This window comes from Physella acuta, unplaced genomic scaffold, assembly GCF_028476545.2.
Source record: "Physella acuta isolate Inbredline_101_S28 unplaced genomic scaffold, ASM2847654v3 ptg001306l, whole genome shotgun sequence".
In the NCBI taxonomy this organism is placed as follows: domain Eukaryota; kingdom Metazoa; phylum Mollusca; class Gastropoda; family Physidae; genus Physella; species Physella acuta.
This window is the reverse complement of record NW_026732821.1, coordinates 98,690-114,693: the sequence shown is the minus strand read 5'-3', so window position 1 is coordinate 114,693 and position 16,004 is coordinate 98,690. Positions and strand designations below refer to the sequence as shown.

Sequence of the window (16,004 nt, the reverse complement as noted above, 5' to 3'; positions counted from 1 at the left end):
GTGAATTAGGTGCCTATCAGAGATGGGTGGACTCAGGGACGGTCTACTGACTTGAACCCGGATTCGAACTCTCTACCGCTAGACCACTCCGTCCCATTAGCCCTAGTAGTACTCTTGAAATACACTGAAATTATCTTAATCTGGAATTAAGTTTATTCACAAATTATTAAGTAGATTTCTTGAGTGATTTAAAAAAAAAATCTGGATTGGAAGTTTAATAATAGGCAGGCAGTTGGTCTGTGGCCATACAATTAGTCTCCTTCATACAACAAAATTGTATTGAAGTGAACAAAATTGTTAAGCTCATGGTTGGTGAAGCAAAAAGTCCTGAGTTAGAACCCTTGAGTAGATGAATCTCAATAGCTAGGGACAGCAACTCATCTAGGAGAGACAACTCCAAAACAAATAACTGCTGCCTTGGTTGGATATGGGAGCAAATCCAAAAAGAAAAGTCCACAGCCTATATCGTGCATAACAGGTTGACATGTAATACTTGTGCTGGAGGGAATCCCAACACTATAATTAAGAACTAAGAAGTTATCTAACATGAATTAGGATCTGACACACTTACATGACCAACTGAATAGGAAACTCTTACTACTACTACAGGACAATACAAGATGTTTTAAAATAAAACAGTTTTATAATTGATTTTGCTGAATTTTAATGGTTTTTGTACACAACACTCAATAAATGTATATAACATGGCTACAAATAAAAGGCATTTATTATTATACATAAATAATATACAGCTGAAACTTCAAAAAACAGATTAGGAAGCTTCACATAATTACATTGATGTGATGTAACAATTAGACTTACTGTGGAGACCTTTAATATACAATTTATATTGCTCTAATGCAGCCAAATCTTACTCGCTAAAAAGATATACTCCTTACTTAATTTAGTTCCTTTATTTTCAAAAGAGAGATAAAGCTACAAATGTTTTGCATACCTGTTATAGATTAATTTCTGAAAAAGTACACTATTAAGAACTTTGACTCCTTAATTAGTTAGTTTTGTTTTGTTGGAAACATTTAAATGAGAAACTAAAACTGGGTATTTTAAACAACCAATATTTTTAAAAATAAAAACAACCCACAATAAAATCAAATGTTAGATAGATCTAATATTTGCTGCATTGTTGTTGGCCAATCAAAAAAACAATGGAAAAATAAAATTAAGCATTTTTTTTTTAATATACTCAAAACAAACAAAGCAACCTTAAAAGATGTTTGAGTATTTCATGACCATTGCTGTCATGAAAACTGGGTGTCAAAATAAACAAATAAATATGACGACAAAATATTGGTGGTTCAGATCTACTGCCACAGAAAAGTACAATGTTAAATCATAATTAGCGTATGTCAACATACATACATATCAACTTAGTGCATTCTTGTATAACTTACAAATGTCATTTCAGCATGACAAAGTTAATACAATATTAACAATTTTAAGGCAATGATAGACTAGACAAAAATTTAATGTGAAACAAATGTTCTGTCCAAATCTCATAACAGATGGAGGGAGAATGTAATGAAATACCATAATTTAAAAATTTGCAATCTAAAGAAATTGAAAATTATTTAAAAAACAAATGGTCAAAATGAAGCTTAACTAACAGACAGATCTTTTTTTCCCATTCTGATTTTAAGGGTTAAAGATTCTTGTAAGAGCTTCCCTATGTGAAGTTAAGAAGTGGTAATGAATGAATTAAACAAATTAATTAATCTAAATTTAATAAACTGTCCAAAAAGACAACTAGGGTATCAAGATTTTTAAGGATGTATAAATTACCTGCCAACAACAACAGGCAGATAAATAATTAATTTAAATTGTGATATTTACATTTCATCTAGTGCTCTCAAACCCCAACAACTTTTTTCTGAGAAATAAATCTCAAGAAAACATGACTCGATTTATGGAAGCTTTTTACTTTAACCAAAGTGAAATCTAAAACTACTAACAACAATTAATATTTATATTGCTTACAGCTGCTATTGCAGTTATTACACACTGCAATATTAGCTTTCAACTCTTAGCTGTGAAACAATTGAAAAAACAAAAACAGTTCAGAGATTAGAATTAAGTTTTGTTGACTCAGATAATTAATAAATAAATACTTAATTCCATCTAGAGCTAGTTTAAAATGACTATGGAATGATGGGCACCATTTCTAGTAAAAGAGTACAAAGGATGACAACTTAGATTCAACTTTTAACACTTGTGACATGATTTTTAAGGTCATTTACCCAATACTTTTGCATTAATCTGTTTCATTAAGAAGATGGGACATAAAAAACAGATATTCACCTGGAGTCAATGACAATGCTATGAACTGTGTGTTTCTTGCGTGACAGAAGTTTGATTCACAGGCAGGAATGAAAGAATTTGTTTGTTTGGGTTGCTGGCATCTTGGGTAAGCTCCACCACATACAGCTCCCCGTCCATCTCCACCATGTCCCCAGTCCGCAGGCTGGAGAGCTGGTCCTCGGACAGCTCCACCCCTGAGGTCACCTCGGCACTGCCTTCATCAGCTGTTTCCACAGATTCAAACATCTGCTGGACACTGTCCACTGTGGTCACAACATCAGAGCTGGTAATGGGATCTATCACAATGTGCTGCTCATCAACTACTGGTACCTGCAATGTGTAACCATTTTCATTGTTATAACTTTACACTACTATTAGATTGTTGCCACCAAAGTCATGTTATAAATATATATATATATATATATATATATATATATATATATATATATATTCTTATATAACAGTAAGGGTTGGGATTCCAGTGGAGTTAAGCTATAACCACTAATTTTTTGAGATAACAGAGGTTCTAAGAATTTGCTGCTCTTTGAGAATATGATATAAATTTGTCAACACATTTTAGATTAAATTATTCCAATGATATTTGTTAATATAACTAACATTTACCAACAAACAAATGCAACCAGATAACTAATAAAGATAACAACCTATCTTACCTACTATCTAAAGACTGAATGCACTGGAATTTGATACTATAAAACACTGGAAGATAGACCTACCTGTTCCTCAATGATGTTGTCAATGAGACCAGCTTGTTCAGCCAGGGCCTGAAGACCTTCCAGAGCTTCAGCGGTGTGGCTGACCTCTGTCAGATTGTCGTCACCTCGGGTGTCAATCACCAAGTTGTGTACATCTTCGTCTGCTGATGAGGTCGTCTGGGCTATGTCTTCAATTTTGATAAGATGTGCTATGCCATTTAAGTCATGGCCCTGGGGAAGAAAAGAAAAATTGGTTGTGCCCTTTACTGTTTCAGCTTGCTCTCAGAGTGCTATGCAATAATATTTTCCAAATAAAGAAACAATAATACTTTCCAAATAAAGAAAAAGTAATACTTTCCAAATAAAGAAAAAGTAATACTTTCCAAATAAAGAAAAATGAATATTTCCTAATAAAGAAACAATAATACTTACAAATAAAGAAACAATAGTATTTACAAATAAAGGAACAATACTTTCCAAATAAAGAAACAATAATACTTTCCAAATAAAGAAAAATGAATATTTCCTAATAAAGAAACAATAATACTTTCCAAATAAAGAAACAATACTTTCCAATTAAGTAACAATAATACTTTCCAAATAAAGAAATATAAATAGCTAAACAAGAAGTATAACAACTTTGGATTTGTCTGTCTAAAAAAAAAACAACAGAAGATTTACCTTTCCATTAATATCAGTAGGGTCTGTGTTAGTTTCAGATTTGGAAACCAGCATTTTGGTGATATGTTTGGTTCCATCACTGTTCTCTGCATCTTGTGATGCACCATCTTCTACCTCCAGCTGAGTGCTAACATCAATGTTATGTTTCTTCAGCATGTGCTGAAAGAGGTTGCGTCTTTTGGGGTTGATGTAGCGGCACAGCACACAGGAGTAGACATGGGAGGGAGGGGTCTGGTCAGTTAGATTGTGCCTGAAAATAATTTAAAGTCTGGTCAGTTAGATTGTGCCTGAAAATATTTTAAAATCTGGTCAGTTAGATTGTGCCTGAAAATATTTGATTAAAGTCTGGTCAGTTAGATTGTGCCTGAAAGTATTTGATTAATGGTCAGTTAGATTGTGCCTGGAAATAATTTTAAAGTATTAAAGAGTACTAATTTGCATACAAGTCAAACTTAAAATATGTCCGCATTATTCTTTACTGTAGAAACAATTAGAAAAAAGTTCAGTGCATTCATACCTTCTCATATGGACCAGAAGGTTTTTCTTTGAAGAAGTAGAAAATTCACAAACGACACAGTAATAATTTCCTTCAGTTTCTGCTGGCATTATATCAACATGCTGGGTGTGCAAGTGCTTGTATAAGTTTATTAATTTAGCAAATCTGAAATAAAATAACAAAACATTTTTTACAGCTAAGATCCAAACAATAGGCACTAATTCTTTAATCATGCATGTGATTAATAAAAAAGTTTCAAAAGTTAAATGCTCAATTAAAAAAGCTGCAGTTAAAGCTGTACTGACCTCATGGTGCAGTGATTGCATGCAAATATTTTATCACCACTAGAAAAGTCAGCCTTTTCTTTAGATCCGTCATCCGTGTCTAAACTTTTGTGTCGTCTCCAAGCTAGTAATAGTTGAACAAATTAAATATTTAAATTTTTATCTTAGAATACACTAAGTTCTTTTTATAAATTTATAGGTTAACTGATTGTGATTGATATGTTTTTACATTAGCTATAATTAATTAGTAAATCTTTATTTTTATCAAACTTTGCAAGTCCTTTAATAACAAGAAGCAGCAGAAATATACATTTTTTTTTACATGCATTAAGAAAAAGAGGCTTAAAATGAATGTGCATTGGGGACATGGTCCCAAGCTTAGACTCGAGGCAGATAAAGCTTGTCAGCTGGATAAAGCAACCCATCTAGGAGAGAAAATTCTAACAAATCAAACAATTGCTGAGTTGCAGATAGGCTGATAAATGGATGCAAAACCCAGAAATGAAAGAAGGCTGAAGTCAGATGTGACAGGTCTTATGGCACATAACATGTTGACATGTATTACTTAATTGTGTTAGAGAAGGAAATCTTCAATATATCATTAAAAAAAGCATACAATGATACAAAATGTGTATTCAGTACTCACGTCTTTTACTCTCTTTTTTAAATTCAATTTTATGCTGTGTTCTTAAATGGCGCAGGACGTGCTCTTTTTGTGCTGCTCTATAATTGCATACTCCACACTGGAAAGGTTTCAGCTTGGAGTGAATGGCCACATGCCGTTTCAGTCTACTCTGACAATCAGTAACAAAGCTGCACTGCTTGCAGAAGAGTTTCAGCTCCGGGCCATCCTTGTGGAACTTCATGTGCTGTTTGAGGTCCTTCTTGCAGCTGACTTCAATGTTGCACTGAGGGCAGGTGACCACTTCAGATGGGTATCCACTGGAATGTTTGCGCTTTATATGCATTTTTAAGTCTGGCTGCTCATTGGCACACACATAGTCACACAGTGGGCACTGCACACTCTTCTCCTGCAAAAGTTTAAAAAAAAAAACCATTGTAAATAAACTAAAATTGAAATAAAGTGCTTTAATTCAAAAAAGTTCAAATCAAGGTTATAAAACAATTGCAGCTTAGAATTATAAAAATAGTAAAGTATATTTTCTAGTAAATTTTTAAAGAAAAATTGGACCCATTAGAAATAATTAACAAAAATTACTCTATATCAAGATGTAATAGAGACAGAGAATTTCAATTGTGAAGGTGGTCTTAATATTAGTTTAAGCACCTTTGTAAATGCTATTTTACTAGCTTAACTTGTTTGTTTATCATTTTTCTCAATAATTCACTCTAGAAATTCGTGATCACAAAATATATTCCACAAGAAAAAGATGTATCAAAATTTTGTAGAGTATTTAGATTGTTGAAGGTTTTAGTGATGTTTAAAACCTACTTCATGTTTGTATTTGACATGACGCTCTAGGTGAATCTTCTGGCGGAAACAAAGTCCACAAGTATCACACTTATGTTCCCTAATGTCCTTATGGATACCCATGTGTCTCTTCAGATTGCTGCTTGTGCCAGCTTTGTACTGACAAATGCTACAAACATGAGGCTTTGTGCCTAAAGTAAAGAACAGAAAAAGTATACATTGTTAAAATCTTTTAGAGAAAAAAGAGCCCTTTGAAAACAACAAGAACATATTATTATTATATTTTTTGTTTAGTTAGAAGGACAAATGAAAGAGTAATTTAGGCTTTTAAATGCATTAAATACTTTAATAAAATTTTTATAATTATTTTTTGAAAAAATCTTTTCAGTCCCAACTGATAACTTTTTTTTTCATGCAAAAGTGATTTTAACTGAAAATAAAATAAACAGTAATGATAGATTAAAAAAAAAATACATGTTGAACACTTAAAAATGGCAAATTAAAATAAAATAAACAGAGAAGAATACGCAGACGATTATTTACCTGTATGTAACCTCCTATGTTTATAAAAATTTGCTTTTCTATCGGTTTTATAATTGCACTTCCCACAACAGTACATGCCATTATCATTGAGTATACAGTTGGCAGCACTTGAATACTGGAAATAATACAAGCTAATGAAACAAGGGCGTTAAACATTGCACGCAAAACAATAGTTTTAGGGTTATGATTTGTATATTTGGTGTGATGGATGAAAAGTTAAATGACTGTTTAGCTAATTTATATAATTACAGACATGCCTACCCCTGGCAACCAAAAGTAGGAACAGTCAAACAGAAAAAGAGGAATTTAAAGCCAAAAAGAGGAACATAATTTTTTTAATCCACGGTTGCTTAACCAATAATAATCTTAAATTAACTATTATAACTATGGCTGTCCCTTTCGATTTCCCGCACTGAAATTGTTTAACATTAGTTTAAAAGCTTTAGAAGATTTATCTAATGAAGCAAGTGGCAAATTCATTTCAGTAACTAGATCAACTAGCATAACTTCAGCTTTTAAAACATCATAGATTGATTTTTTAGGCTTAGTCGAAGTAAAAAACAATTCAACTTTTTTTAATTCTTTGACTAGCTTAGCTAGCTCCACGTGTTTTGCACTTGCATTGTGCTTGGTAATGTTTATTTTAAACTCACAATTACAAATCTCATAATGAGCATTTGTTTCACAATTCTTTCCTTTTTTGACAAAAGGAAATTCTTCCGAATATTCCGTTCTGAAGCACTGAACACGTTTTTTGACGATGAAGGGGATTCCCCGATCTCAGATACAGAACGTTTCGGCATTTTTCAACAAGGAAACGGAAGTAAACAGGGAACGCCGTTCACTTCCGTTTCCTACTTTTCTGGGGGGAAATTCGCATTTTTGCTGATAATTTTCTTTTTCCTTTTTTTAAAATAACTTTTTTGATTATTTTCGAAAAGAATTCGGAACAAAACGAGTCCAAGTCGGAACGACGGAACAAATTACTTTTGAGGGTAAAAAAGCGGAACGGTTCCGCTTTTGGCGGGACGGTAGGCATGTCTGTAATTATATTAAGAAATAAAAATAACCTCATAAAGTAAAGCTTGATGACAGCTAGTACAAAATTTGGATCAAGAATTAGGCTATGCTGACAATAGAAGGTTTAAAATCATTTTCTTAACTTTCAATATTTGTCTGTAATAGAAATGTGAGTCTTTAAATTTAAAAATTGACTAGAGATGATTACACTTACAGTACTTTGTTTGACCTTCCCAACAGAGTTATGATTAGATATAACAGACACATAATAAATTTGTTTCTTTTGGCCTTCTTCATCTATTACAGTAGTTAGTGTGTGTAATGGTGCGCCAGAAGCGTTGGTCTCCACTTGTGGGGAATATACTGTTTGGGTACCAGATGTTTGTCTGTTAAATAAAAAAAAAACCAAGCAATTAATTAAAATCATTTTAAAAAAAAATGAATTAAACAATAAGAAATAATTAATTTAGGACTTAATTGATTAATATAGGGCATTTATTTATATTGAAAAACCAAATTAATATTACCAGTTTACAGTAATTCTATGTATACTTTTAACATAAGTAAACATCTATTCAAAAAAGTTTAATATCATACTTTCCACTTTCTGCAGTTTCATTATCCTCATCATCAACTTCTTCTTTCAACATGAGCTCTGCTGGTGTTTCATCTGAATCATTAGCTTTTGTTTCATTCTAAATGCCAAATGTTTTAAACATGACTTTTAAGAACTTCAAATAAAATCAACTGAGATTCCTCCCCCTCCCACCCCATTTTGAACTGTGAAATAAACAATCCACTATACAATACAATTAAAATTAAAGCTAAACTAGTTTGTTTAAGACAACACTTTTAGAAAAATTCCTTAAAACAGATTCAAATGGTACAATTCTCAACAGAAACAGATCAAAATTCTTTGGCTGGTATCACTATCACTTCCCTAACCTAAATATTAAATGGGAGTAATACTAGCAAAATAAAAATGCCAGAGGACAAAGTAAAGCCTACACATTTGGTTTAAATTAACTGCTTAGCTTTTCTATCCAAATATTTGCTTTTCCCATTTATTTCATAGAAATAACCATGGATACCCACAGAAATTGCGCTTCTTAGACAAAAAAAGCAAAAAATAAGCTAAATTGCATAATAAACAAACTGAAGCTGTTCAATCTAAATATAATTACCATTTACTTTTCGTATATAGATAAAACAACTCTAGCCCTAAATGAAAATAGTATTATATAACTTTCATTCACTTAACTCACCAGTTGGTCCATCTCATGTGAGTTGTCCACTATCTCCTCTGTGACTTGTTCCTCTGACACAACCCTGACATCATACACAAACTCCACACCATTCTCCAGCACCTTCAGTTTTTCTATTTTCCCAATATTATTTTTAATGTTCTCTAGGGCTGCCTCATCTACAACACTGTCACAACTTTTGATCATATCAGGAACAGAAGTTTCCGTGTTAAACTCAACGTTCTTAAGGTCTGTTAAGACAGATTCTGATTTTGATGGATCAGACGATTCTTCAAAATTTTGATACGCATCACTGGTAACCTCTGTATTTTCTGCAACTATGGTATTTGATTCTTGATTACACTCAGATACATCTGCTACAACTTCTTGATTCATATCTATTTCTTTAACACCACTGTTTTCATGGTTAGCATTATCTTCAGGTTTATCAGTACTGACCTCAAGAACAGAAATATGCTGGCCACCAAAAATGTGACCTGGCTCAGATGTTTCTTTAGCGATGGAGATAATTTTAGAGCCATCTGATGATTCCTGATCAACAGCAGTGTGGTTTGTGCTGGTGCACATTTCAACCAAATTGTCAGCAGTGTTAACAAACTCTTTGACGAAGACTCTCTTTTGCTGTTCTTGAATGCGTTGTACAAGAATCTCTGAAGCTGTTTTAGGAGATTCTGGTTGAATTAGCGATTTGACGACTGTCCTTGTGTTGGAATCAGGTGTTGCTGCTAGTTCTTTTTGAGCCTGTACAACTGTTGTGAAATCCTTTGTTGTGGGCAAGTTTTGAGGAGCGCAGACTAGAGGTGGTGGTGTCTTTTTTGGCAACGTTCCCAGAATAGTTTTATTAGGAGTGGGCTGTCTGACAACTACCAGTTTCTGCTGTGTTTGAGTAGGGGAAATAGAACCATGCAGTGCGTTCTTCTGTACAGTTAATTCAGACCCAGTACCATCATGCAATTTTGGAAGGAGTAGAGAATATGTAGTTGATGTCTTGGGTTCTAGGATACTAATGGCTTGATGAGGCTCCTTGCCCGGTGTGGTAACAGTTGGAGCTATGGATGGCTGTAGTAAGGTGGTCTTAACAACAACACTACCTAAATTAGCACCAGACCTGACTACACGGCCATGCCCAGCTACAGGGTTACTGGCCTTTGGGTGCTGATGAATACCTTTTAGAACAGAGGAGATTTTTGTTGGTTCTACAGAGAGATTTAAATATGTGTTGCCATCTTTTTCAACAACAGTAGCAAAAGTAGGTTCAGGGTCTGGTTTTTTCCCGACAATATGACCATGCTTCAGACTGACTGTATCAGTTTTATCAAACTCAGAATTGGATTCAGGAACAGAGAACTCTTTCAACAAAGTGTGATCAGAGTTAAGGGTGTTGGGGACCATTGTGATGATGGCAATTGTTTCCCCATCTTTTTCTGTTAAGGTGATGTGCTGGCCCTCTAATTCAATAGTAGTGGGCAAATTTGACTGGGCTGACTGGACTTCTGTAGGGACTTCCATTGATTCGTTTATATTGGATGTGAGCACTTTATTTTCCACAGCTTGTTCTATGTTTTGAGCAGCTTTATTTTCCACATCTACAGTAGACATTACTTCCTTTTCATCTATTTCAGGCTTAATCTCTTTTCTGATTTCCACAGATTCCTCTGATGATGTTGGTGTTACTTCAACTTCTTTTCTATCGACATTCAGCAGTTTGTTCCTGTAATAAGAAATTGTACAAATAGTAAACATAATTGTTGGAATAGAATATGAAATAGTTTTTACTCTAGTCTTGATGCATAAAATGAACACATATGTTAAGTCCTCAGAAGCACAATATTGCACAGATCACAAGAACTAGAGACTAGCTCAACTCTCCAAGTAGGAAAGGAATCAGTCATCTAGAAACAAGTTTTCTCAAATTTTGCGCAGTGAATCTGTCATCCCTGGACAAATAATCAACACTAAAATGTCACAGTTGCGAAAAAATAACTGCTACTTTATAAGCATATGTATTTACAGGGTTAAAATAAATGATAGTAGAATTTATTAAGTGTATACAAACTTTGGTTTTCTGCCCCGTTTTTTAGGAGGTTCTGCAGATTCCGTTTTGCTGTCTATTTGTGTGTGGGATCTCTTTTTTTGCACTTCTTGTTCAGGTTCTGATTCTGTAAGAATATTCCAATTTATATTTTGACACAAATTTAAGGCGGGACGCTAGATTAACAGTAAAAACAAATGTCATTTCTTTTGGTAGTAGTGAAATTTGAAATTGGTAATAAACTATAAAATGATATTTAAATGTTCTACCTTCAGACATATTTGTGACAGATATCCTTTTACGAATGGCTACAAGGTCCACCTCCATGTCTTTGAATTTACTTGATGGAACGGGCGCCCTTCCGCTCCTACGTACTGCAGATGATGGTGTAAACAACTCTGATCCTTCACTCAGGGCCTCTTTTTTAATTGTGCTTTCCATCTTTGGTGTACATTGACTTTTTGTATCTTCATGGACAGCAGCAGAAGTTTTTGTGACAGATTTAGGACTGTTTTCATTCATTTCTTTGCTCACATCTTTAGATTTTTTTAAAGCAGTCTTTTTGGGAGTTTCTTTGCTCTGTTCAGCTGATTGCTCATCTTTTTTCACAAGCGTTGTAACAATGTTAGGTTTAATTCCTCCAGAGCCGGATATTGGGACAATCTTGGTTCCTTTCTTCATTTTACCTTCAAAAAATCAAAATGGTGTCAGTGATGCATGTCTATCTTCTTCTACTTTTATTATATTTATTTTTTGTAGGCCCTAGGCTAATTAATTTTTTTCCTGGAAATTAAGTCTAGATGAACAGTTGAAAAAACTGCAGGACAGGCCTAACTATCAAAAGCTCTGATTATGACACTGATAGGCATTTTGGAGGTTTTGTTTAAGCTGGTATTGGCTACAATATTTAGTAACCTTATTATACCCAACCCAAACGAATACTAACAACACTTCAGAATCAGACTACTATCATACTATGACTACAGCTGTACTGGCAAAAGAATTTATACTTTGATAGGATACCACTGTGTACTGTAGTGTTTTAATGATATTGATTATTTATGTTTAGTTAGATCTAGTCAATTCGGCGGGGGGGGGGGGGGGTTCCTCATTCTGCTAAGTGGAGATTCTTAAAAAGTTAATAAATATTATCCATAACTTTTTCCAGGTCTAACAAATTTCCCAAATTATTTTGGTCTACCTACCTAGATCTACATCTATTCTAAAATAATGAAATATTATTATTTTTGAAATATTTTAATATTAAATATAGATCTCTAGATCTAGATCACTCTAGTGGCTAGTTCTAGTGCGTAGATCCTAGATCAGGAGTTAAGTTAGATTTTAAAACAGATGTTAGGCCTAAATAAATAAATAGTAAATACTATTAAATAGTAGATTGAGGTTACATCGTTCAATATTAGACCTCGATCTAGGTCTTGAAATCGTTATTTTTAGATTTGGACTTAAAAACTTTGCTGGTCTTCTCAACAGAACTGAGCAGAGACTCAGAATCCTGATCCCACGTCCCCATCGTTGGGGGAAAGCTCAGTATCAGTTGCAGTTTACTGAGAGATACAGTCTCATCCCCTCTATTAAAAACAGACTTTTATTCAGCTTAATTAAACATAAAGTGGGAACAAAATACATTTCGTGAGTGTAGGTTTATAAAAACGAAAGTAAACAAATTTTAGAAATTAAAAAAATTCGTCTTTGGTACATAGAAGAAGAGTTCCACAACATCAATAATCTTCAGAAATGGAGGCAAAATTACAAATATGGCGTCTTGAACATGATAAAACGGAGAGTTCCGCCGGTGGAATTCTGGGTCATTTTTGGTTAATCTATATTCAAAGTTCTGCCAGATATATTCTAAGTTTGTGCATGTATTTTGAAACGTTATATTTATAAAAAAAACTACTTCACTGATTTTGTATAATTAATATTTATTCTTTCTCACAAAATTATTAACATTGAAACCAATAACTTGTTGAAATTATAAGATCTTCACGGCTGTTAGACCTAAATGACAAAAAAAAATTATGCTAAACATAAAAATGAGAAATAAATAAAATAATATATATAAACCACAGATATATTTTGAATCGAAAAATTCTATAAAAACAGATTTATTAATTTATCAGAGGAACTGACTGATAAAATAGTAAAATTAGCTGCATAATCTTAAAAATTAAAATAATTCAAAATATTCAGTTTAATGGCAATCCAATGTGGCAAGTAGACCATCGATTGTATTCAAGGGGTTTAACTACAGAGTGAATCAAGTTATTGGTAAATAGTCATTGTTGTTTCCCTTTGAATATCACACGATTTTTACTTTCTCGTATAGGCCTACAGAGTAGGGCCTATCGAGGGGCGGTACTGTTACTTATTTTAATATATCTCTAAATCAGTATATATGTATAATTATATATGTATGTTGAGAACTAATGAGAACAGTCATCTAAAAACTGACGCTATGTTCACTCTGAGTTGGCTATCCCCGCCCCAACCTCACTACCAGAACGGGACAGGCCGTAATTGTGCAAATGTCTCACCTAGGTATACGCTGGGTAAGATAATAGACCTAAAGTGACCAGACAGTGGTGAATGAAGTTGAACCCCCCCCCCCCCCCCCACACACACAACCCACCCCGAACTGAACTGTTAAGTATAATTTAGGAAAACGCGTGATGAGGTACCATAATCATAGCTTTGAAACAGGTAAAACTCTGTGAATATTGTTTTTGCAATTACAAGTAAAGAGGTGTGTGAGCAATACAGTGATCTAACCCATACCTTATCGTTATATTTTTAAAAAAATGATCTTTAAAGAACACAAAAAGCAGTAGCTAATTATAAAATTATGATCTGAACTGCAATACCAATATTTTAGTTTTTGTAGGCTATTATTCAGAATGTTCCACCTATTAGATTGATTATTTTTTTTAATATTATACCAACTATGATTTCAAAAACTTTCATTAAATTAAAGCTTTTTTGATGGCAATATATTTAATTCTGATTGTAGACAACATATTTATGTATAAACGAATAGTGTTAAGCAACTTTATTACATACTAAAGTAATTATTGATCTGTTTTGATTTACAATCAAATGTGTAGATAAATACATACCTATATAAGATAGTGATTATTTCCCCTAGTTCGCTTGTTTTAATTAATATTCCAGGAACCATTAAGTCATTTTTTTTTACAAGGATTAAAAAACAGATTGTGTTGCGTTCATTGTTTTTGGTTGTATTGTGTGTATATTTTGTTCGCTTTTTTTTTTGTTTAGAGTGAGAAATTGTTTTGTTTTGTCAGCCCACATAAATGTGTGTTTTTTTTCTTAATTTCTTCGGAGTACTACTTTCAAATTATTTTACACCATAGCGAAGCAGTGGCATACAGCTAGTATATAAATATATATATATATATATATATATATATATATATATATATATATATTTATAATCATGTACGCTTTTAAATCAAATGTGTACCGATCGAAATAAAAATGATAGATGTTGTAAGATTAATTTTTGAATACATAAAAATAATGAATTTTCTGCTTTTTTCTTTCTCGTATATACGAAGTATAGAGAAAATATTGTAATCGTGCAAAAAAAAAAAAAACGAGATTTTTACAAATCTCGACGTTTTACACCTCCCTGATACGGAAAAACATAATTTTGCAATCTTGTCCGTATGTCTGTGTGTATGTGTGTCTGTCTGTCTGTGTGTCTGTAAACACGACAACTTGAGTACCGTTACAGCTAGGTTAATGAAATGTCATATATAAGTATTTTATCAAAATCGTAGATCCGTATCAACTTTTAAGCGATTTCCGAAAAGCGGAAGTGGTACTTTTTCTACGTTGAATTTTTCAAAAACCTATAACTTGAGTACTATTTCATATAGATAAATGAAATTTCACATGTAAGTAAAATATCTAATCCTCTACCTTCTGTCAATTTTTGAGTAATTTCCTTTGACCGAAAGTAGTAATATACGCTATTTCCGATTTCTCAAAAAACGCATGTAAATTTATAAAGTACTAATAATATTGCGCACTATTATGCACATTTTGTTTGGCGTTCGCTTGGTGCGCAATTCTTTTTTCTACGATATTCTATTCTATTTTTAAAAGTTTAAGTAATTAAAAATCATGTCTATATTGCCATCCCACGTAGTGTTATATAAGAATATTCGAGAAAGTTTAAGGGAGATTACTCCCGGTTTATTTTCAAATTGTAATTACGAAATAGTAAAACATGTTTAAAACGTTTATAATTAATAACGTGATTTTAAATACACTAAAATAAATAAAAACCTTTTTCAATAGTTAAAATAGTAAAAATGTGAGTCGTTCTTTAACAAACTTAAGCTTCCAAAATGCTTTTTCTATTAATCTAAAGAATAAAAAAAAAATTCTGAAAAACAAACAAACAAACAAAAACAAACAAACAACAACTAACAAACCCCTTTAAACATGTATTTAAATGGACCTGTAATAAATATTAATTTCTAGGACAATAGAGGAGACCTTAAATTTAAACGGCTTAGCTTTTAAATTTTCTATTAGTTTAGCGGCTATAATTATCACATCACAGTTTATCCCTCTATGATTAATTTTTGTATATTTATTTTACGCCCTATGCATTATACATACATATATAGCTAATAGAGCATATATCTAGACTATATATATATAGGCTATATATAAATGGCCTACATATATATATATATATATATAACCTATACATATATACTATATATATACTATATATATATATATATATATACTAGCTGCATACCCGTGCTTCGCCACGGTTAAACTTTTTTAAATGTACAAATTTAGGAATAGAACAAAATTAAAATCATGTAACTAAACCGAAAAAAATATAACCTTATAGAACAATTGTTGGTTAACAGATTACCTTACAAAGTAACCATGATTCGCTAAGAAGTTGAAATTTATAGTTTTCTAATGAATAGAACAGTTCAAATGAGGATCAGCCGTAGCATGCTATGTTCCTACCCCCAGGCTGGTGGGAATATTTTTTTATGGAAGCGTTAGCTGAAAACAAAAAGTAAATAGTTTTCACCCAGGGCAAGGGACGTGGACCCCCTTCCATGTGCTGCCCCACGCATGCGTTCCTTGATGGAATACACGGCCGTTTGTTTAATAAAGCCACGGCTGGCTATGAAGTTTAA

General features: G+C 32.7%; 1 protein-coding gene across 3 annotated transcripts; it reads right to left on the bottom strand.

Moving 5' to 3' along the window:
- Window positions 1–661: 661 nt before the first annotated feature.
- LOC131958249 (uncharacterized) lies at window positions 662–12,596 on the bottom strand. Of its 3 annotated transcripts, none has more exons than XM_059323167.1 (14): window positions 12,506–12,596; window positions 11,055–11,471; window positions 10,810–10,912; window positions 8,754–10,464; window positions 8,086–8,183; window positions 7,703–7,874; window positions 6,469–6,583; window positions 5,947–6,116; window positions 5,140–5,524; window positions 4,515–4,617; window positions 4,231–4,374; window positions 3,714–3,963; window positions 3,054–3,263; window positions 662–2,646 (listed from the first exon to the last, which is right to left on the bottom strand). In XM_059323167.1, the coding sequence occupies exons 2-14, from the start codon at window positions 11,464–11,466 to the stop codon at window positions 2,335–2,337; spliced, it is 4,185 nt and encodes a 1,394-aa protein (XP_059179150.1). In that variant the 5' UTR covers window positions 11,467–11,471; window positions 12,506–12,596; the 3' UTR covers window positions 662–2,334. The 3 variants fall into 3 exon arrangements, with proteins under 3 accessions (XP_059179150.1, XP_059179149.1, XP_059179151.1); XM_059323166.1 differs by lacking the exon at window positions 12,506–12,596 and adding an exon at window positions 12,195–12,495; XM_059323168.1 differs by lacking the exon at window positions 12,506–12,596 and adding an exon at window positions 12,212–12,495.
- Window positions 12,597–16,004: the final 3,408 nt, after the last annotated feature.

Coding starts and splice junctions, on each gene's coding strand:
- LOC131958249 (XM_059323167.1), bottom strand. CDS start 11,466: ATGAAGAAAGGAACCAAGATTGTCCCAATATCCGGCTCTGGAGGAATT. Junction 10,913..11,054: donor TGTCACAAATATGTCTGAAG/GTAGAACATTTA, acceptor ATATTCTTACAG/AATCAGAACCTGAACAAGAA. Junction 7,875..8,085: donor GAAACTGCAGAAAGTGGAAA/GTATGATATTAA, acceptor TTTATTTAACAG/ACAAACATCTGGTACCCAAA.